This window comes from Schistocerca nitens, chromosome 5 (assembly GCF_023898315.1).
Source record: "Schistocerca nitens isolate TAMUIC-IGC-003100 chromosome 5, iqSchNite1.1, whole genome shotgun sequence".
Taxonomy (NCBI): domain Eukaryota; kingdom Metazoa; phylum Arthropoda; class Insecta; order Orthoptera; family Acrididae; genus Schistocerca; species Schistocerca nitens.
In genome coordinates this window covers 82,946,118-82,969,675 of record NC_064618.1, presented here as the reverse complement: position 1 = coordinate 82,969,675, position 23,558 = coordinate 82,946,118, and the positions used below count along the sequence as shown (strand labels likewise).

At 39.9% G+C, this 23,558-nt stretch overlaps 1 protein-coding gene across 2 annotated transcripts in view; it reads left to right on the top strand.

The window, feature by feature from the left end:
* Positions 1–23,558, top strand: part of LOC126259639 (protein bric-a-brac 2-like) — a 114,547-nt gene that overhangs the window by 5,604 nt on the left and 85,385 nt on the right. For both annotated transcript variants that reach the window (XR_007546541.1, XM_049956566.1), the window contains exon 4: positions 12,033–12,136. Coding sequence is in view for 1 of the 2 variants with exons in the window: in XM_049956566.1 (XP_049812523.1) it covers positions 12,033–12,136 (104 nt within the window). In the remaining variant the exon portion in view is untranslated. The remainder of the gene's footprint in view (positions 1–12,032; positions 12,137–23,558) is intronic.

Sequence of the window (23,558 nt, the reverse complement as noted above, 5' to 3'; positions counted from 1 at the left end):
CCAGAAAATCTTTAACTGCCTCCCACACCTTGAAACAACCTCTCACTCGACTACAGGTGAAGGATTATCCTCAATGCGAGCAGTGCTCAGGGTGGTCACACTAGTGGACTGGTTTGGGAACATGAGGGACATGCTGGACATACCTCGCATCTCCATGTCCAGCCCACCACAGCGGTGCCCATTGGTAACATCCTCAAGTGGCATGAGCAAAATCAGCACTGCCTAGAGCTGCAGCTGAAGGTTCACCAACTCAGCTTGTATCTGAACATGCAGTCACAATCGCTATCTATACTAAAGTCACAGAAACAATAGAATAAACTGTGATTTAAAACTTGGAACTCAGAAATGAAACACTGTGCTCTGAAGAGCTGCTCCCTGTATGAGAGCTGCTGACCTATTAATGAGCTCTACAGTTGTTGTAAGTGACTACTCAAATGAAAACCAATGACTGATGCAAAACAAATGGCAGAAATATATGATACTCAGTAGTTAAATGCAAATCTGTGGCTAGCAAAGACAAACCACCCAAGAAATTTAAGATTTTAATCCGAAATGCACACAGTAAATAAAACTATAATTTGTTTCTTGTTAGTAGAAGTCCGTTACAACTTACAAGCGGAATGCTGTACTCTGAACTGTTGCTGCCTGCGTGGAAGGTGCTGACCATGTATTATGTAGTATAATATGTATCAGTCTGTTCCATTTCAATGGGGAGTGAGGCTCTTGTACGTAACCTTGGCTCCTGACTACTGTTAACAGCAACACATTATTTTAACTGAAATATATGTTTAAGAAACAATAAACTGGATGTTATGGTTGCACTTGACACATGACAATGACTTTAAAAAGGAAACACCTGATGTTCCGTAAAATGTTATTTATTTGATCATAAACCAGCATTTGGCTTCTTAAGCCCATGTCAGGTGACATGTGTATGTTGTAACCACAGGTAAATGATTTGTTGCTTACACAAGCATTACTTACAAAAGATATCTAAAATGATGGGACAAAGTGTGTTTATAAACCTAAATATTACTTTTTTAATGTTGCTCATAAATTCAACAAATTAATGAAAAGTCAAGTTCTTGTATTGTGAAGTAATCATTACATTTAACAAAAGATGAAAAATAAAGTTGAGTTTGCTATTTTAATCTAACATTTGCATATCTGAAACATAATTTAAGAGAAGGAAATTGTGTTTGGTCATTTAAGGTGCTGACCATGTATTATGTCACATGTGTATTGGGTCCAAGTATTTCCAGTAGTGTCGTATTTCTGCCCTTCTTATCAGTATGTAAAACAGTCTACATTGCATGGATGTTTATCTGTTGAAACAGCTTCCACATTGTTGACTCTGTCTTTCCTAGTTTCCAGCTTCTCTCATGTTCTGGTAACGTGACTGACATAGCTCTGCCTGACTGAGCAACATATACTTCTCCACAATGCATGCAAGTACACGTAAATGTAATAATTGGTCCTCGTCTGTGTTGCCCTCTCTGTTGCATACCTACCAAGCAGGAAGACAAAGAGAGCTCATCCAATTCAGCTATAAACACTGAATTTACAACAAATGATAAAAAGAAATTCTACGCCTCAGAGAGTGCACTCCTCAAGAGGCTACATATGAACACTACCATTTTCATCTTCTAACAGAGAGAAAGTACACATCTATGGTAAACTGTTTGTACACTGTCATTTAGTTTATCAACTCTGATGAGATCTGTGGTTCAATTAAAGAAAATAGATACACCAGAAAACAGTCATACTCTAATAGGTCACAACAGATGGTTCTTTATTCGTCTTTTCACTGTACTATCCTTTCTGTCAGAGTAATATGCTGTTTGTAGCCAACAAAATTCAGTGCATTAGTTCTTGATATGTTGCTAACAGTGCAATGATTTCTGCCACTCTGAGGGAGAAATTATTGAATTTGATGGCAAATGATTTCAACATGTTATCATTTTGTTTCATGGTGATCGCCTGGGAATTCAGTTTCATTTGCTCACTGGTTTCATTGACTTAGTGTTTAATGTTTTTCTGTTTTGTTTTACTTTGTCTATCATTTTATTTTTTGTGTGAAGTATTTTTTTTCCATTGACAGACAGGATAATTTTAAAGGTGGTAGCTTACTTTCATCTCTTGATTTCTGCCTATCATCTAAATTACATAGAACAGTCATTTCAAGAAGCATCCAACTGATTTTGTGCACGAATTTGTTACTGTGGGTGACACTTGGGTTCACCTGTGTGTGTCAAAAAAAGTGTTGATATAAATTGTATTGAAGATAAGAGACTGTGTACCAGAAGTTATTAGGTCAGTTTCACTTGTCATTATTGTTCGGGAAGCAGGTAGATTTCTCAGTGCTGTTTATGATGTAACAAGTAAAACAATTACTAGTGAATATGGTGCGAATCTTCTGTTCCAACAGAGGGGGGAAAAAAATAAAAAAAATAAAGTGTTTGGTTTATTTTGTCCATACGTAATAGTTTACAGTGATATTAGATATATTATATATATTACAAGTGGTTTTTTTTTTTTTTTTTTTTTTTTTTTTTTTTTACAGAAGAAACAAAATTGCATACAAAATTTATCTTTGATACAGAAAAACAACATTTTTCAGTAATAATAATGGTAAGATATAATTAGTAGCAACGAGATATTGTAGATGCAGCCAAAACACAGAGAAACAAAATTGTTTCAGTGATATGTAATAATGATAAGCACTAACAGTCTCCATTAATTCATACACAATCTTGAAGGCATAAGGAAAGAAGGCAATCTATATGTCATACTGCAAATACTGAAAATAAGTTTTAGATCATATTTGCACTAGTAAACACATTTGCTAACACTGTTTCCCACTTAGTTTATAAATTCTCTTCCTCTGTGTTTTCAGCATTACACCTGGTGGTCTTCCTTTGTTTCCTCCTCAGGAAGTTGATAACTACATGAAGAAGAAGTGCTTAACAGTTCCCAATTTTAAATTTGTTTTTTTTTTTCTATTAATTTGCCTGCAAGTATTTGTACATCTTGTACCAACATCCAAAGATGATATGTTCTGTCAGTTTTCTTTTGAATGTGCTCAGTTCCTTTATGCTAACTGGCAGTAAGTTATAAAATAAGCTCACAGCCTTACTATAGTCTCTATCTCTCATTTTCAGCATTTTGGTGCAGATATGATAATTTTCTCTGGTTACTGTTTTATAGTCATGAAAATCTTTGTTTAGAAGTGCTGTACAATTTACCATTAAAAGAAGTATCATCTCATTTGTGTACAAATTTGGTACTGTTAATATTTGAAATTCATTAGATTTGTTTTTCCAGGATTCCAGTAGTGTTAAGTTCGCTATTTATATGATAACTTTCTTTTGGAGATTTGAAATTCTCTGAATATGAACATCTGCTGCACCTCCCTGTGTTGGTATACAGTACAATATATATGTCCAAAAAATTCCAGACCTTTGTCCATGAAATTTTTATGCTTGTCATTTACTTGTTGTGCATGATTTCCTTGAAATACTCTCCTCCACAATTGATGCACCGCTCCCAACACCATTTGCGGCTTTCGGTAGGAGTCTTGGTACACCTCTTGCTGGATCATGCAAAGCACTGTCTTCAAATTTTGTTTTATCTTGTCTGTCATTGCAAATCTTCATCCTTTCAACAGGGTTTTCAACTTTGGAAATAAAAAGTAAGTCTGCAGGGGCCATGTCTGGAGAGTACAGAGGATGAGGCAGCACAGAGATTTTGTTTCTTGTGCTCTACTCACGCACCAACAGGGATGAATGTGCAGGTGCATTATCACGATGCAAGAGCCATGAATTGTCTCGCCACATTTCAGGCTGTTTCCTTATCACATTTTCTCACAGGTGTCGCAACACGTCCTGATAATATCATCAATCAACAGTTTGTCTCTGTGGCACGAATTCATGATGAACTAATCCTTCAAAGTCAGAGAAAACTATCAACATGGCTTTGACATTTGAAGTGACCTGTCGAGCTTCTTTTGGTCTTGGAGAACCTTCCCCAACCCATTGTAAAGACTGATCACCAGTAATGATTCTCTCAAGGATTATCTTGTTCTCATTTGGTGATCCAAAAGCTCTTCACAGATTGTGAGATGATGGTCTTTCTGGTCTTGACTCATGAACAGTAGGATGAACTTGGCAGCAACTTGATGTATTCCAAGGTGTTGTGTCAGGATTTCATGACATGATCCAACTCAAATATTACATATTTCTGCAATCTCTGGGACAGCAGTCTTCGGTTTGGCACGCACAATTTTGTTTACGTTCTTGACAGGAGTGCCATCAGTAAATATTCAAGGGTGTCCTGAATGAGGGTCATCTTGAGTGAACCATTCGTAGCACTGAGTGCAGCTTATGCACTCATAACCGTAGGCTTCTAGCATCAGTTGATGTGTTTCTGGAAAGGTTTTCTCAATGCAGATGCGTTGCTCCTCTAACTCTGCTAACTCGAAATTCGCAAACTGTGTGACACTACATTCTACTCAATACAGCACTGAACAATAACTAACAGACATAAAACAATGAAACTTCCAGCAGTTACACATTAAACATAGGCATGTGCAGGGATGCCAACTTCATTTCGCTCCAACACATCGTTGGTGCTAAATTATGAATGTTCGGGAATTTTTTGAACAGGTCTCATATGTGGAAGGATAAGTCCATAGCACATTTTTAGCAGGGTTTCTTTTCCCAATGTACAGGAGATTTTCTTCACTATAAATATATTTCTACTTCTTTTTAAACAGATCTTATCGAGGTAGTTCTCCAATGTCACTAATTTCTCCACCTATATTCCCAGAAACTTATTACAGTCCAATTCTTCTAGGTCTTCATCTCCAACACCCAGAATAAAATCATTTGAGTTGTAAGTTCAGATTGTTTGAAATTTTGTAGATTTTTTAGATAATCAATAGATTATTTTCTCTAAAATATCATCCTGCCATTAGCATGTTCTCATTGGCTCCCTTTTCCTAAATCCTTTACTGAGTCGGCGTACATAACAACTTCCTCATTAGCTGCAATGGGAATGTCTTACATACAAGATAAAGAGCAGACATCCTAGTACTGAACTCTGAGCTATTCCATATTTTGTGCAGAAAATCAGAATAGACATTTTTCTCTGTATTACTGGATTTATGTTTTATTTCAACACACTGTTGCCTGTTTTCAGCAAAGGTTGTATAATATACACAGCTTTTCCTCTTATGTCATAGCGGCACAGTTTCTCTAGAAGAATTCTATGACAAATCCAATTAAAAGCTGCAGAAAACTGTGGCAAGAAGGTCGGATTACAAAAGAAAAATGAAATCCATCTTTAATTGGGACAATGCTTCTGCCTTCAAAGGTTCTTTGATAATGAAAAAACTAAGGGATTGTTAAGCATGATGTATAGGAATACACACTGTATTCGTTTTGATGCTCTGCTGTGATTACCACCCATTCGCATACGTAAGGATATCTGTGTATGGAGTATATTGTGATACCGTTGTAGTAAAAAATGGCTTTGCTCGTATTGTAACCTGGCTTTAAGTTCAGTCAACATTTGTTGAACAAGTATTAGCATTCTGTAACAAGAGATTAAATTGTCCTTACTAATGAACAATAGTACCTGATTGAAATTAAGTTGAAGTGTGACTACTTCATTTTGCAAGTGTAACACAATTGTTAGTTAAGCACAGTTCCAAGTAGGTCTTAGGTTAGTCGAAGTCACACACTCATCAAACAGAAGCACTATAAAGAAACATACCAGCTTGTGGAGTGCAGCTAACAGTCTCGTAACTTTAATCATGCAGTAAATTTGAAAGCATGACAGTCACTATCCAAACACAAGTCCACTCTAGACCACGTGAAGAGCAGCAGCGAAGAGCAGCAGCACTCATGCTCACTTCAGAGAGACAGAGACAGACAGTAGTGCTGTGAGCTGTGCTGTATGCAGTGTAGCATAGTGGTTTGTCACTGCATGGTTTGCTGCAGGTTGCCAGTTCAACCCTTATGGGCAGGAATTATTTGTTATGTAGTATCATTTCTGAAAAGTTTTTGAAATATCGTACATGTGTAATGTTTTTATATTGTGGAATATTTAGTATTCATATAAATAGCAGCATTCTGGAATATTCAATGTTTGTATAAATAGCTGCACACTGTTTATTTCACTGACAACTGGCTTTCAGATTTGGATTAGTGTGCGGAGGTGCTGGATACTTCAAAATATCTACATCACCTTGGATCCATTTAGGCTAGAGCATACATGGACAGGAACCACAAGACATGCAGTACATCGTTACTGAGACCTGTATATTCAGGAGACAGTTGGTATACAAAACAGCAGAGTGTCAGCTGCGTATTGGGTATGCATCAGTGTTTTCCAGAGATGCTGGTCAGGACCTGACAAAATGGCTAAAAGTATTTGACCCAGTCTCCAAATGCAAGTAGGATGGCATGGCAACCGTTTACTTTTTCTTGAATGTCACAACCCAGCAGTGGTTTGAGAACAATGACGAGGAACTCAACAGCTAGGACATATTCTGAGCTGAACGGAAGGGGGGGGGGGGGGGGGGGAACAGAAGTTTGTCAAAAATCTGCAGCAAGTCTGTTTAGTGGAAGAAAAGCTGAAGAACAAAGCCCAAGACCACAGTGTTACATACAGAATACAGATACTGCAGTGTTTGGCAGCCAGAAACATTGTACTGAGTATACAAGAGATAGCTGCCATGAATGTCAACCCTATGTCAGGATGTAGTAGAGAATGTTGAAGAAAAGTTGTATTGATCTTTAACATCAATCTCTGCCACCAGCCAAACATACCATGAAGAATGGACTGGCCAGCCCGGTCATGTTTGCAATCATCAAATGACAGCCCAGCATCCAACCAGTGCAGATAAAACCGACCCCTCTGTAAAGTATAGTGCCCTGCAGAAGAGTAGAAATTCATAGGATGGAAAATAACACACCAGTATGCTTTCACTGTGGAAGTCCTGGACACATTGTCTGGTATTATTATGCCACAAGATCTCAAGCATTACAACAATCATATTGATGCCAGTCAGCTGCAGGTAATTATTGTCAACCTGTGGGACGAAGTCCATTGTTATATCCTGGACGAGGTTGATCCCCAATTTGCTGTAGCCGTTAATTGGTAGCTGTACAGAGGTGCCAGACACTCGTCTAGCCATACACTTCAGAAAAGTGGAGGTGAGGCTGCCACAGATACAAATCCTCCATGGACGGTAGTCACCAAGGTGACTGTAAATCAGTGGCCAACCTGTCCAGGCATTAGTCGACTCTTTTTTGTTTTTATTGTCGAATGCTTATTTTTGTCAGCCAAAGAACACTATTTCCATGATACGCAAGCAATTGTACTGAAGGTCACAAATGGAAAATATATCCAGCTGACAGGAACATGTATTGCAAGAATTACTATTAGTGAAAGAACACAAATTTTAACAAATGTAGTCATAATGGTATTCTCAGGTGGGACTTCTTGCAAGCGTCACAATAAGTCATTGACTGTGGAAGATCAGAGCTTGAGACAGATGAAGCTATTGCAAAAAAACACACATAATAAAGATTGCTCTGGGAGTTTTTTTGCCATTGTAGACATTATTGTCCTTCCATCACCAACAAGAGGAGTTCCGGTCATTACTGTAGATGCAAAGTTAAAATATGAAGCTTTTGTTAACAGGAAAAACCTATTCAGGCTTACAAAAGAAGTCTGCCTATCAGTGACAATCATAAGCATTGTTGGTGGTCAAGGAGGACTTTGGACCGCTAATTGTCATGAGCAAGCACAACTCATCCCTAAACATATATACATAGGGAAAGCTTATATACATAGGGAAAGCTTATATACATAGGGAAAGCTGAACCAGTCCACAAAGGGCAGAATAATGCCATTGATGAAGAACCGTGCTCCACTACCACTACAGACAATGCAAGGGAGGAAGATACTATCAAACTGCCAGTAGGCTCTGGCTTGACTGAGAAATAATGTCAGCAAGTGACAGCCATTCTGCTTCAGTTTTTGGATTCTTTCAAATCTGAAGTGGAGAAAAGGCAGAGAAATGGCTCATTGTAAAACACCGTGCCAACATTGTCGATCATCCACCAGTTAGCGAGTGCTCATATAGAATTTCACTGGCTGAACAATGGATTATCCAGGAGAAGTGGAGAGTCTTTGGCTCTTTCTTCTTGCCCTTTTGAAGCAGAAAGGTGACATGGCGCATGGCATTTCTGCATCAACAACTAATGATTGCAAAAATTCATGTAGAAAGATGTTTATCCAATACCGCACATCAATGACACCGTAGACTGCTTGAAAAGAGCAAAGTGTGTCTCAACTATGGAAATGTAGACGGGCTACTGGCAAATCGAGGCTGATGAGGCTAACTGGGAAAAGACTGTATTCATAACTCCTGATGGCCTGTATGAGTTGAAAGTTATGGCGCTTGGACAGTGTAATGTTCAAGTGACCTTCGAACATGTGATGGTCAGCGTGCTTCAATACGTTAAATGGATGATGTACCTTTGCCAACTGGACAACATTGTTGAGTTTTGAATGCCTTTGGAAAACATCTAAGCTGCTGACAACCATTTGGTGTTCAGACTGCAGGCCTCTGCCTGTTTGAAAAACTGACTCTTTAACACCCAGTAAATAAAAATTTTGGGGCTCCTACTGAATGGTGATGGAGTATGTTCTGATCCATAAAATGTAACAGGAGTGGTAATTTTCCAACTTTGCAGTACGGTTGTGATGAAAGGATTTTCTTGGAATGTGCTTGTATTTCCAGCGATTCATAAACGCCTACTGTACCAGGGCATGTCCCTTGTAAGTACTACTCCAGGGAGATGCCAAATTTTCCTTGAATGAATGAGGTGTGAGAAAATTTTTCTTTGTACTTATGTGGGTGCTACATCTTCTCCAGTTTTGGAATTGTATGTTGAGACTGCAGAACAGAACTTCACACCGACACTAGTGATTTTAGAATAGGGGCTGTTCTAGTACAAATTCAGGAAGTTGCTGAAAAAGTGATAGCTTATACTTCCAAATTACTCTCCAAATCTGAGATGAACTACACTACAGCCAACATTCTTTATACTGGCTTACTGACTTGAAGGATCCAACTCATAAGATGGACAGTGAGGCTTCAGGAGTACGGTGTCACTCTGGTATACAAAAGTGAACGCAAACACAAGGACACCAGCTGCCGTTCTATGAATCTGTGGATGATATCTCAGTCATTGCTGCATTAAGTGACATTAATGCTGAACAGATGGAAGATCCACCACTGCTGAAAATTATAGAAGACCTCAAGGATGAGGAACTGACAAAAGGAGAATTTCAATAAATAAATATAGCACTTTGTAAGGAAACTGTGATGCAACAGGGCATAAATGGTTGCTCGTTATGCCAGCTCATCCACGGCCAGCTGTTATGAAGTATTTGCTTGACATTCCAACATCTGGTCATCTGGGATTCTTGAAGATGCCGGACAGTATCGGAGGCAGATAACACTGACCATGACTCTACGGTTCCATTGGACACTAGGTTAGCCATTGTAAGGAATGCCAATGATGGAATCACATACTGCAGTTATCACTGGGCTTCTGTAATGGATCTCTCGACGAGAGGAAGCAATGCTGTGAGCTGTAGTGTATGTAGCATGGTAAGTGGTTAGCATTGCTGGATGGCATGCTGCAGGTTGCCTTTTCAAACCTGATCAGCACCACTTATTTTTTATGTAGTATTTAACATTTCAGAAAAGTTCTTGAAATATCTTATGTTTGCGATGTTTGTATATTCTAGAATGTTTTATGTTTGTGTAAATAGTTGTGCTCTCTGTCCAAGAAGTCAGTTCTGTTACATCTGTACATTGGTGTTCATACAGGGTTGCCACAGGTCCTGGAAATCAGGGAATATCAGGGAAATTCAAACATGTCAGGGAAATCAGGAACATATCAGGAAATTTTGAAATAAAGAAAAAGAAATACTGGAAAAATCTCATTTTTGTCCCAGTAGATGAAATGGTTTGTTTACTGAGGTGTCATGCGTTGTCGCTGGGTGGGTGCAGCTTAGTATGTGTGCCACTTCCCTACTCCCTCATTCCTACTGCTTCTCTCCTTCCTACCACTCTCCTCAGCTTGCAGTCAGTGCTGCCGACAAGAAGCAATGAAGCATGAGGAGCTGTTTTGTTTGGATCTGATTCTCGGAGACTGTAGACGCAGTGGCCGGAGACGGCAGTCGTGTGTGCATGAGTTATGTCTGAGTGTGTGCTCCCATGTGCTGACAAAAGCTACGGCTGAAAATTTAGTTGTGAGTGTGATTGTCCTTTCTACATTTCTGTCTGCAGCTTAGCAGTCATCTTTACAGCGAGTTGCTACCTATCCTCATTATTATTGATTTTCAGAGTGTTTGAACAAGTTATCTGTTACATGGATTGATCACTGTGGTATCATTTCATCAACATGCTGTCTGTGGCTCATGAATAGCTGGCCACGTGAGTGGATTTCCATGACGGGCCGTTTCTGTGTGTATCTGTAATGGATTGGGCCTGCCGATCTGAAGCCATTTGGTTCCCACTAATGTGCAGGCACTGCCCGTCAGATCTATTCTCATCAAACTGCCTGCAGGCTGGGTGCGTTTGTGTGTGGTGTAACGCAGCGGATTTTCATGGTTTACCCATGGACCAAGAACTGCGGTTCTCCTCAGCATGCCAGAGACCATGGGCAATGGATTTCAGGAATTGTGACTATCTCGCCACAACCACATTGTACAGTGCGACGTTTTTGTTTTAGTACATTTTGGCACTTCAAAAGTAGTTCATATGTTAGAAGAAGATAAGAAGAAGAAAATTGTGTCAGTTGCTGGTGGTTTGTACACTTAAGTACTCATATATTTCTCAAAAGAAAAATCATATAATACCTGTAAAATAATAGATATAGCACAGTGGGTAATAACTGACAATAACGAACATAGTAGAACCAACATTTTATTGCTGGTCACCTACAGTGTTGGTTCACACAATTCTTACCCGCTTTATACACTTCTTTTAAAAGACCTACTTTTTTCTGAGGCTATTTTTGAAATCAGTGAAGGTATTTCAAATATGTCTTGCGACTCCAAGGAAATGCGTACTTTTGTCACCAAATGTGTTTAATTTTATTAAAATAAAGTAACGTCAGCGGTCTTGATGAAACACCCTAGCCATTTGGCTTGCTTTCTCCATCTAAAAAGAGTTCGTCACAAAAGATATTAATGTTAGTACTAAAGATTTTTGCTCAAATCAGGAAATGCCATCTACTTGCAAGTTTATTTTAGATATTTTCTCATTTGCACTATTGTTTCTTGTACCATAGCTGTGAAGACAGATTGTCAACTTACATCTTAACTTACCCTTGAGATCTCAAAATTTGTCAGGGAAAAATGCTAAAACTTTCTGGAAATCAGTGAAATATCAGGGAATTTTACTTGGGGAAACTTGGGGCAACCTTGTCATAAAAAACTTGCTTTCAGTGGTAAGTGTTGTAATTCATTAATGATCCTACTTTCAGATTCGGAACTGAGTGTGGTTACAATGTTACCATAGTAGCTAGTGAAGGACAGTGGTAACTAGTGAAGCAACAGCCAGGTGACCTTATATTGTCCCACTATAAATTTCACATGACCAATCTGCAGTACTGGAGATGTCCACACCAGAAGCACCTTCGTCTTTCAGGGGCAGTGTTATGAATATTAATATGTCTGTATCTTCTATTTTCATGTCCAGGAGTGTTACTAAAGCCTTCTTACTACTATTTATGTGGACAACTCTTGCACAGTAAAACATAAAGAGTTCTTGTCTTTCATGTGATTTTGCTCCATCCATTGTTTTAAAAGAAGTGTGTAGGTATTAACCTACCCCATTTCTCTCTCCTAAACTTAACTTTATCGTGAATGAACATGTTCTCCATATTTGAATGGAAAACAGTGTAATGAAGTTAAAATAACAATTTCGGTCTTTTTTTCAGCCTGCAGAAGAAAGTCCACAGCAAAATACTTCAACAGAGAAAAAACAAGAGGAAGAGTGTAGGAAAAGAAAACGGAGAAAAGAGAGCAGCAAGAAAGACTACAGGTACCATTGACTTAGCTGACAAGTTTGTTAAGTACATCAGTCTTGAAAAGTGAAGTAATCCACTCGGAAACTTGTCACTGCAGTGCCTAATCGAAGTATGCAGAACAAGTAATTGTAATCTAAATTCATAAGTGAGTGATATTGCAGTTTTGCAAGTCAGGTCCATCATCATTCATTACATGTGTAGAAGAGCTACACCTTTTTCAGTCAACTGGGAGGTATTATTTTTTGAGAAAGATCCCTTTAATTCTGGAAGTTAGTTCTATAAAAGGGAAATGCGTACCAGAAGACTCAGTAAGCTTATTTCATCAAATTATTAGGGGCATTAGGAATGCAACAGATGAACTGCTAGTAGCTCATGACTCTGATATTATCCCAGAGCATTATTTTCACATTGAAGATGTATAAATGCTTCATTTTGTGGTATACATCTTGCCTGATTTCTATCCAAGGAGTTCATTGCAGGTGAGACGTGTGGCCATTTATACCAAATTTGATGCTCCATTCAAAAGAGTTAGCATACCAAAATATTTGAAGTTTGTACAAGAGAATTTAAACTTTCAAGGAAAGACCTTTAATCACACGTCTATACGGACCCCACCCTTCAGGCTCCAAGGTTATCCTCTCTATATATGAAACAGTGCTACAATCAGCCCTCACAAAAGACATGAAGTTAATTTGGTACTTGGATTTCAATGCAAGTTTTCTGACTCATTCTCCAGAGAAAAGAATGTTAATGGATTTACTTGATTCTTACAACCTGGTATAAACAGTGTACTTTCCAGCTAGAGTCAGGGAAACAGCACCACAATCATAGACAATATCTTCGAAGATTGTTCCCAGTTGATGGGCACAGTGTAAGAAAAATTATTAATGACCTGTCAGATCATGATGCGCAAATAGATAAGGACTGTTCCCAGTTGATGGGCACAGCATAAAAAAAAATATTAATGATGCACAGATAGATAAGGACTTCGGAAAGTAATTGACATATATTCTCCCGTGCAAAGACCATTGCAAAAAAAGAGTGGCGCATTAAAAGAAGAGAATTCATGTTCCAGGTTTGTGCACCACAGTGCACGAATTAAATGATATAGAACTTGAAATGTACTCCAAAACTGAAGTATGTAGAACAGTATGATTGTTGTGGCCAAAATGTCTAAACTGCACACAGATTCACCATGAAATTCTGGCAGTATATGGACCAAAAGCAGTGTCTTGTATAGCCATGGTAAAATGGTGCCAGCAATATGACCAAGGCCACACTGATGCCAATTGTTATGGAAGGCCATTAACATAGACCATAGATGGCAGTGCCCAGACAATCAAGCAACTAAAAATTTTGATCCACAGCCTCCAGATGCTTAATAAATGTAAACATGGGCTGTAGTAGGCAGGAATGTGATGTTTATTTAATCGTGTGATTAGCTAATTTTGACTAAGTGTCATTGTCAAGCACAATTGTAACATCTGCATTTCATGTCATTTTCAACTCACTCTAATTACAAGTAAAAAGCGGCCATATTCCATCATTTCACAACAGGATCCACATTACAGTGACATCTTTGAAGATCATATTCTGAACTTTCCTGGGTGTGCAACAACATGTTTACCATGTTGTTGTACGTAGAGCAAAGTTCAGAATATGATCTTGAAAGGCGTCTCTGTTGTGTGGATCCTTTCATAAAATGACAGAATATGGTTACTTTTTACTTGTAGTTAAGAGTGATTTGAAAATGACATGAAATACAGGTGTTACAAATGGGCTTGACAGTGACACATAGTCAAAATTAGCTAATCACATGATTAAATAAACATCACTTTGCTGCCTACTACGGACCATGTTTATGTTTATTAATCAATGAACTGATTCACAGCAGCTGAAGGGGAAACAGATTTTCCAATGATAAGAAAATTCACACAGCATTTCTCAGATGGCTACATAACCAAGAATGTGATTTCTGTCATCAAGGAATTGAACAACTGGTAGAACATTCTGACTGCAGTCTACAGAAACTTGGTAACTGTGTTGAAAAATAGTCTTGCGTACCTGTGTAGCTTTGAAATGTAGTGCAGCATTCAATTAAAGTTACTTACCTTGCCACAATAACATGTAACTTGCTTTTTGAAGTCCCCATGTAATAATACTGAAAGCAATTAAGCCAAAGTTGTATCTCAAAGCAGTAAATGAAAGATTTAGAGCTACAATTCCACTTGCAGCGAAGACATTTGAAGACAGCCTTGAAGTGCAAACTTGACAAGAAGTTGTGGAGAGGACCCAGGTGAGGATGCTGATGATATAATAATTGTAACAACAAATACAGACTACATACATTACGTAGCAATACATTACGTAGCAATACATAAGTATGCATGTGAATACAACAAAACCTCAGCATGAACTGTTTGCAAAGATAGTGCTGCTGCAGAGAGCTCCACCGCTGGCAGAGAGTTTTCTTATATTCATCAATGCTATCACAGATGTGTTGCCATGTGGTCCCCCCCCCCCCCTCCCCTCTCCCCTCCAAGGAATGCAGAGCACGGGAAAGGATCACTGCTCTTCATGCAGGCACATGTGACCAACCACACTGTGGCTGGCTGCCTAAGTAGGGCATGTTTGGACTGTTTGTTGATGCTCAGGAGGATGGAGGGAAACTTGATTCCTGCTGTTCAGTAGAGATGGTACTGTGTGAGGTGAGGGGGAAGTTGGTGTGGTCATTCACAACGAAATTGCTGATCAGCATTGGAATGTGGTGAAGCTTTAAATAATGGTGGCAGTAAAACCGTGGCTATGGGTTTATCCTTCTACGTTTGAGAGTGCAGGTGCTATTGGTGTTTCTCAGGGCTGTGATAGGAAGGTTCCGTCCACTGACAACCGAGAAGTAATAGTGTCTGGTTTGATACGCAGTGGAAGTCTGTAACGATGAGAGAATATTCCAGGAGGTGCCCCTTTGTTGCCCTGCCTTCACTGAGCTGTCCTTCCAGTACAAGAAGGTTGTCAATGAGTTAAACTGAGATCTCTTCAGATTGAAATTTTTGTGTGCTACTTCCACTACAAGTACATCATTGTCCAGATTGATATAAGTACTGTCATCCATGCAGTCGGTGCTATTTACTGTCATGTGAGACATATTCTGTAGGATCCAAGCAGGCTTGAGTATGTTGACATGATAGTTGTCAGTTTCCCATGAAGTTAGATGTCAAATGTGTTATCGCCTCATATAATCAGTCTGTGTGAGCCTGAGTACGATGGTAGCAATGGCAGGTAGACAATGTCGTCTTTCATCTACATCTATGCGATTACCCTGCTATTCACAATAAATTGCCTGGCGGAGGGTTCAATGTACCACCTTCAAGCTGTCTCTCTACCGTTCCACTCTCCAATGGCATGCGGGAAAAACGAGCACTTAAATTTTTCTGTGCGAGCCCTGATTTCTCTTATTTTATCTTGATGATCATATCTCCCTATGTAGGTGGGCCAACAGAATGTTTTCGCAATTGGAGGAGAAAACTGTTGATTGAAATTTCATGAGAAGATCCCATCCCAACGACCCAAAGGAAAACGCCTTTGTTTTAATGGTTGCCACTCCAATTCACATATCATGTCTATGACACTATCTCCCCTATTTCACGATAATACAAAACGAGCTGCCCTTCTTTGTACTTTTTCGATGTCATCCATCAGTCCCATCTGATCCGGATCCCACACCGCACAGCAATACTCCAGAATAGGGCGGACAAGCATGGTGCAAGCAGGCCCTTTAGTAGACTTGTTGCACCTTCTAAGTGTTCTGCCAATGAATCGCAGTCTTTGGTTTGCTCTACCCACAATATTACCTATGTGATCGTTCCAATTTAGGTTATTTGTAATTGTAATCCCTAAGTATTTTGTTGAATTTATGGCCTTCAGATTTGTGTGACTTATCGCGTAATCGAAATTTAGCTTATTTCTTTTGGTACTCATGTGAATAACTTCACACTTTTCCTTATTCAGGGTCAATTGCCACTTTTCGCACCATACTGACATCTTATCTAAATCATTTTGCAAGTCGTTTTGATCATCTGATGCATTAAGTAGTCATAAGCCCTTTAGAGCTGGATGGGTGAAGATTTTGTGTGAACTGTGTGCATATTGGGGTTGGTATCTTGAGATAAGCAGTGTGCTGTTACACCTTGCAAGTGAAAAGGAATAGTTCTCTTTCTTTGTCTGTTGGTGGTACAGATGTCTCTGCGAAGTCTGCCGGAGAGAGAATGGTTCCCTATAAAGGATTTCCACCAGAGATGCACGGAGGTCTTCCTTAAATACCAAATGCACACCTTAAAGCTCCCATTCAGGTCTTCCATCCTTCATCACATATGAGCGCTGTTCTGAGTGTGTTGTGGTAGCGTTCCACTAGTCCATTACTTTGAGGAAGTGTACTGTCACCTATTTTATTTAATGTGTACACTAACGATCAACCACAGCCTCAAGGATGCAAAAGTTTCATATATGCTGATGACCTTGCTCTTGCTGCCCAGCGCAGTTGGTTTGAAGATGTAGAGATAATGCTTACACACGGTCTACAACAGCTTGGTACTTACTACGAAAAGAATCAACTCACACCCAATCCTAAGAAAGCGCAAGTGTGTTCATTCTAGCCGAGCGGTTCTAGGCGCTCCAGTCTGGAACCGCGCGACCGCTACGGTCGCAGGTTCGAATCCTGCCTGGGGCATGGATGTGTGTGATGTCCTTAGGTTAGTTAGGTTTAAGTAGTTCTAAGTTCTAGGGATTGATGACCTTAGATGTTAAGTCCCACAGTGCTCAGAGCCATTTGAACCATTTTGTTCATTCCATCTGAAACATAAACAAACCGACAGGAAACTTCAGATATTCTGGAATGGAGTTGCACTAGAATATTGTTCCCACCCCAGGTATCTGGGTGCACTCTCGACCATACACTGACCTACAAGGAACATTGAAGCAGAAGTAGAAAGTATCTTCCAGAAACTGCCTTCTTTGAGAACTGGTGGGATCGAACTGGGCTACACATCCACAAACATTAAGAACTACACCTCTTGCCTTATGCTATTCTGCAGGAGAGTATGCTAGCCCAGTGTGGTACAATTCAGTACATGCAAAGCAGGTTGATGTAGCCTTAAATGACAGCTGTAGGATTGTTACAGGCTGCCCAAGGCCAACCCCCATGGACAAAGTTCAATGTCTCGCTGGGATTGCTCCACGTGACATCAGAAGAGAGGTTGCTGCTAACATCGAGAGGTATAAGTCAAATACAGTGACCTCACATCCACTCGTTGGACATCAACCTGCCAAGCCAAGACTGAAGTCCAGGAAGAGTTTCCTAACCACTTCACAGCCCTTAGAAGGATCAACAAGGTCTGCAGCACCCAATGCTATCAAAGATGCCCAATTCTGGGTGAATACTGTATAGTTTTCTTTGTATGTATTGTATATGTGTTCATTTTAGTGTACCTATGACGCGAATAAAGAAAGACTTTGAGGGTGGTAAGATATGGTTTGGAAGTGCTAAACACTGCATGAGTGACTAGTAAAAAGTGCCGATTCAAATTGTATGGTTCCATCTGTCATTATTGAGGTGGGACAGCCAAAATGAGAAATCTATAAATTGAAAAATGTTTTGCCATTATTTCTGCAGTGATGTCAGATGTCCATATAGACTTGAAATTGTGAGTTACCCTGTCGATCGCTGAAAGGATATAACAGAAACAGCCTGAGTTGGCGAGGGGCCTGACAAGGCCTGGGTGGACACACTGAAATCAGGCTCTGGGGGTGAATAACGACCATGTTGCGGTTGTGTGTGCCATCCTGTCTTAGAGTGTTGGCAGGCAGCACATGCTTGCATCCAAGTTTTACAGTCTCTTTTTGACATTTGGCCATACAAAGCAACCTGTAATGTGTTTTGTTGTTGAAAGGATCCCTGGTTGGGACAGCTCGTGTAGTTTATTGAATATGACTGTCCTCATGCTGAGAGGTACGAGTCCTTGAAGACGATTCTTTGAATCATAACACAGTACTTGTGTTGAAGAGCCAAGACCAGTGGAATCTTCTATGCACAAACTGATTGTTGTGTCCTGTAGGACTTACCATGATTGCATGTTCTGTAGTTGCACTTCTTCTAGTTTGTTATAGCATTCTGCACTGATAGTGCATTGATCCTAGAGAGGTAATCTACCGTGACAATGTGTATGGTGAAAGTGCCTTAGGCAACAATCTTCTGCTGTATTTCAAATCAAATCTGCCAGAGGTCAGTGTTTGTTAAAAGCCTGCCATCCACATCATCTTTAAGGTGCCATATTGCTTCATGTTTCAAGAACAATTCCCTATCATAAGCTGACCACTTACGCTGCGAGTCAGTCATATTTTTGCAAAAGAAGCATAATGATTTTTGTATTCCTGTGCAGCAGTTAGTGGGTGTGCCAGTGTCATAGCCTCAAAAAGGCAGTTTTTAATTTCCCAAATAACTGTCACATCTGCAGGGTCCATTGACTATCTCTTTTACCTCTCATGTGTTTGCATGCTAACTCATTCATCAGGGGTGTCTCGATGGAAGCTGCATGAGGTAAGTGTCTGCGATAAAAATTCACCATGCCAAGTAACTGCTATAATTATTGAAAGTTCTGTGGCTATGGTAGTTGACTAATGAGATCACTCCAATGTATTGTACACTGTACACTATAGTTGCTAATTGAATGGCCAAGGAAGGTAACCTGTGATTGCCGCAGTTGATGCAGAGCGTGTGTAATGCATCACAAAATAGTTTGAGATGCCATTTGTGTCTGTGTTGAGAACTAGAGAAGGCTGCAATATTTAAATAGATGAATCAAAATGAATATTTGAAGAGAAGATTCTCACTGAACCTGTGCCAAGTTTGCAGTGCATTTTTGAGTCTGTGTGGCATGTGTAGGAATTCATAAAGTCCAAAAGGAGTGATAATAGCCATCATTGGTATGTTGTGGATAGCAGTTTGTCTGAAATGCATGCTTGAATCTAGTGGAACGAGGGAAACACTTACAGTAGTGTCATGGACACTGGAAGAAGAATCCTGTGGACTGAGTTATGTCGGTACTGGTAAAGATGTGTGTGTGCCTGTTGCCGGGTACTCCACGTCTGCTGACTTGCCCATGGTGACAATGTCGGAATGAGGTGGCTGTTCTTGATTGAGTTACCCCAAATATGAATGTGCACTGGTAAGCTTTTCTGTAGCTGTGCAACTTTTATCACATATAGTATGGTTCTCTTCACATAGATGAAGTATCTGTTGATTAAGTTTGTATGTGTTGAAAGAATGAAAGGTTTTTGAGCAGGCATTTGTGGAAGGTGGCTGTGTGGATGCAAATGAGCACCAATGATCCCAGTTACCGAATGTCCGCTGCTGTGATGTAAAAGAGTTTTAAATGTCACATAGAGGGTGAGACAAAAACATCAGAAAATCAGTGCCCAGCACGGGCTCCTTGAAAATGGTGATGAAGAACTGCTGTGGAAGCATCTCATCTTAACCCAAGCCAAAGTTGAAGAGGTCGTTCCATATACCGCAATGTGTGAATTGTTCGCTGCCCATAATTAGAAGGTGGATAAAGTTTCCTCTGGTGTGGTAGCTCACGGGACATGTCACTCACCTCATATCCAGTGTCAACAGGAAAATATTGGTTGCGAGTATGATCCAGGACGTATAATAGTACCACCCTCATTTAGGGACAGTGTGCAACTTGATTGACTCATGTGCTGAGTAGGCAGGTGACTTGTATTGATGAATAATCTAGATTGTTCGTTCTGTTTGGGTGATCACAAGATGTCGCACAGTTGTGTGCTTTATTAGTGAAACATGCATGAAATCAACAAAGATGTGGCAGTATCTACTTGTCCAAGTGTCAAGTGTTGTAGTCATCTGGCTGCCTGTTTGTTTTGAGTGGCTGGAGGTTGCTGCCTCAGTGAGTTCGAGTGACATTGTCCTCGGCAGTGTCCGGGCATGCTCGACTCCTCTTGGTTGCCTGCTGCAATGTGTTGTGGCACGTTTCCAGACTGAGACGGAGCTGGTCACTTTTGTCTGGTAAAGTAATACATTGTTGATGTAACATGGTGAGAAGTCTATCTGCCGAAATTGGTTTCTTTTCTAATGACACACTCTCATGTGAGATAATTGCTAGTTGTACCTAACGAGGCAACTTTATAATCCATGGTGTTCATAGAGTGTGATGTGGTGTTGATTAATATCTGAAGGCATCTTCAAAGGAGAGAAGGTGTCTTGGTGTCTAAATGTTCATTGTAAATAACGTGGCTCAATTTCTGTGCTGGCATCCTAGCAAGGTGCTGGAGGAGCACTCTCTTTGCCAAGCTGTATTTGTCACTAATAATGTTGTCGCATTCACATAGATGTTATGGTCATGTGGTCAGTGCTGATGCTGCAGCCAAGGCCGCCGTCCATCGCGGTCGGCCCTCCTCTTACTCTGTTCCCTCGTAAGATATTTGTACTTTTCTCTATCAGCGTATTACGTCACTTTGGCATGACCGTTGGTGCTCCCTTCATGGGAACAATCTCAGAGAAGTCAAACCTCTCCCAACAGCCTGGTCGACTTCCTCCTGGCCGTCTCGCCATGAGGAAGTAATGTTAGCTTGGTTGTGAATAGGGCACTGCCGCTTTAGTCCCCACCACTTGTTGAGTGGCAACCCTGCACCCAGCTGTCCTTTCTGTAGCCAGCCATTAATGGTCAGACATTTCATGATCCTCTGCCCCTATTTTAGCCACTTACGTCTCAGGGTCGGGCTGCTACCCACTTTGCCAGACATTTTAGCAGATGACGTGCGAGCTGTAGGTCGCATTTTAAGTTTTTTAAAAAGCAGTAATATGACGAAAGAGATCTGATTTCTACCTGGTGCCTCTGGTGTCTTGTTGACATCTTTTAGATACTAGTCTGTTATGTCTTGATGTTTTAGATTTGTTTTTTCTTGCTTTTTGTATTGGACCTCACAACGATTTTTTACCCTTGCGGTCCCAGCATTCTATGGTTCTCTACTGGGTGCTTATGACCTTAGATGTTTTGCGCCCTAAAACCACAAAAAAAAGTTATAGTGATGCGGTGAACTGGGAGCTGTCATCAGAAATGTCATGGTTATTGAGAATGCACTTGGTGATAGCAAACCACATATTTGTTGTTCCAGGCGGAAGGATGGTAGCTTGGGTTGTGATTGGGTCGAAAAGAACTGTCACTGAAATTTTAGAAAGCATGTGGCACCACAGCTGGTTAGGGAGCAACTATGGATGAGCTCACGTAGATCAGTTGCAGTGCAGAAGCAAATCCCTTGTAAGTGTTCGTGTGTGACCTGGCTAGATGATCTCTACATGGGGACGCGACAGGTTCAGCAGAACTGTATGTGACACGGAAGGCATGACATAACTGAGCAACATTCCACTGTGTTTGTGACAATTTGTTGAACAGTGTCATGTTGGTATGCAAATGAGTTGTATTTGACACATCCAGAAGGTGCACATTGTTTAGATATGTTTGTTGTTTGAAATGAAACACTAAACTCAACACAGTAAAAGTCACTGTCTCGTATTCGTACTTCTCTGGCATTATGGTTGTGGGATGGTTCCATTGTTGTGGCATATAAGGTGAGACAAAGAATGCAGGATAATCCATAGTAGATGCTGATGGTCCTCGAGATGTCACCAACGTGGAGATGAACCAGGTGAGGATGCCAACAATATAATGACTGTAACCGCAGAGTATGTACACTTTATTTATTGGTACCAATACTTAAGAACACGTGTGAATACAACCGAAGCTCACTACTTGCAAAGATTGTTCTGCGGCAGAGAGCTGCGCCTCTGCCCAGAGGGTTTTCTTATAATGGCCGATGCAGTTGCATCTGGTTTATGACAAAGTCTACAATCCAGACTACTTCAGTGAAAAATACAATTCAGCATTACAACAATACAATACTACAAATACCATCGTCAGTAGATCTTTTCGTTTAAAAATTTCAGGTAGGTATGCAGTAATAGTAAGGAACCAGTATGGATAATTAATGGCTTTAGAATATCATGTAGGAGGAAACCGAAACTTCATCATAGTATGAAGGATAGTCAAAGCCAGGTTGCAGAAATGCACTACAGACAGACTGCAAAGTGCTGAAGAATATCATCAGATAGGCTAACGTAACACATTACACTAAGAGAATGGAAAGCTCTCAGAACAAAACCAAAACTCTATTTTCAGTTGTGTAAGAGCTATATGGGTAAAGTGTGGGCATCCAACATATTATGCGTCTTTTGTGTCAGAATGAGTCATTCTATTACCTCCCAAACAGACATATGTTGGAGCAACTCTGTGCTCTCTCCAAGAACATTTGTATAGTAGAAAAGAGCAGTCACGCACTTGTGGCGTTAGTTCTGCCATCCCTGTGGCACAGGAGTCCTTACAATAGCTGAGAACTTATCTCTGTATTCTGTTATTTATTCTTATACTCTCTCACAGTTTTTAACGAATTGTTTAGTTATTTTGTTTATAAATTTTTCAATCAGTATTCTGTGAACTACATGGTGACTTGTTCCATGACCAAGTAGCTTGGACTCCTGCAACCTGATAAATAAATAACAAACACCAGGTAAACATATGCCTCTGCATGAAGTGTTGATTGCATATTGAATGGTATATCTTTATTTGAATGCATGTGTAAACCTTTTGAGACACTAGTGACATTTTAATGGTTTGACACTGTTTATTTTTTTTAAACTTCTTGTAGAATTGTCAGTTATGATGTGCATTACATCACCTTTCAATGTCACCAGTTGACGTACATTTTTGCTGTCATACAGCTTCTGTAGTAAGTGCTCTGGGGCTAAACCTCAAACTCTGAAACACGTACTGACACCTGGGGACAGACTTTCTAGGTGATCGTCTCTATTTCTTATCCCTGCCCAATTAAAGATTCCTATTTAGTCTGACAGTAGTTTCTAAAGCAATTGTACAGTGAAAGCTCCTACTTCATGAAACAACCAAAGAAAGCTTGCCTCTGTACTTTGTCAAAAGCATCTACCTACATTATCTAATATCACTGCTATAGCATACATCGTTTGATGTCTTTCGGAACAGAGACCGCACAGTGGAAAGTCCAGGATGGAATAACAACAGCATTATGAAGAGAGTAGATGGCTACTCAAAATGTAGAGGAGACACAGATTTATACAAGGCTGCGCTCCAGGCAAATATATCCAGAAAAGACTTCCTAACACTTAGTTACATTTGATGTTAACAAATTGCTCTTCTTCAGAAACGCTTTTCTTGCCATTGTCCATCTATATACGTTATCCTCTCTACTTCGGCCATAATCAGTTATTTTAAAAATTCATATACTACATTTAGTGCCTCATTTCCTAATTTAATTCCCTCAGCATAGCCTGAT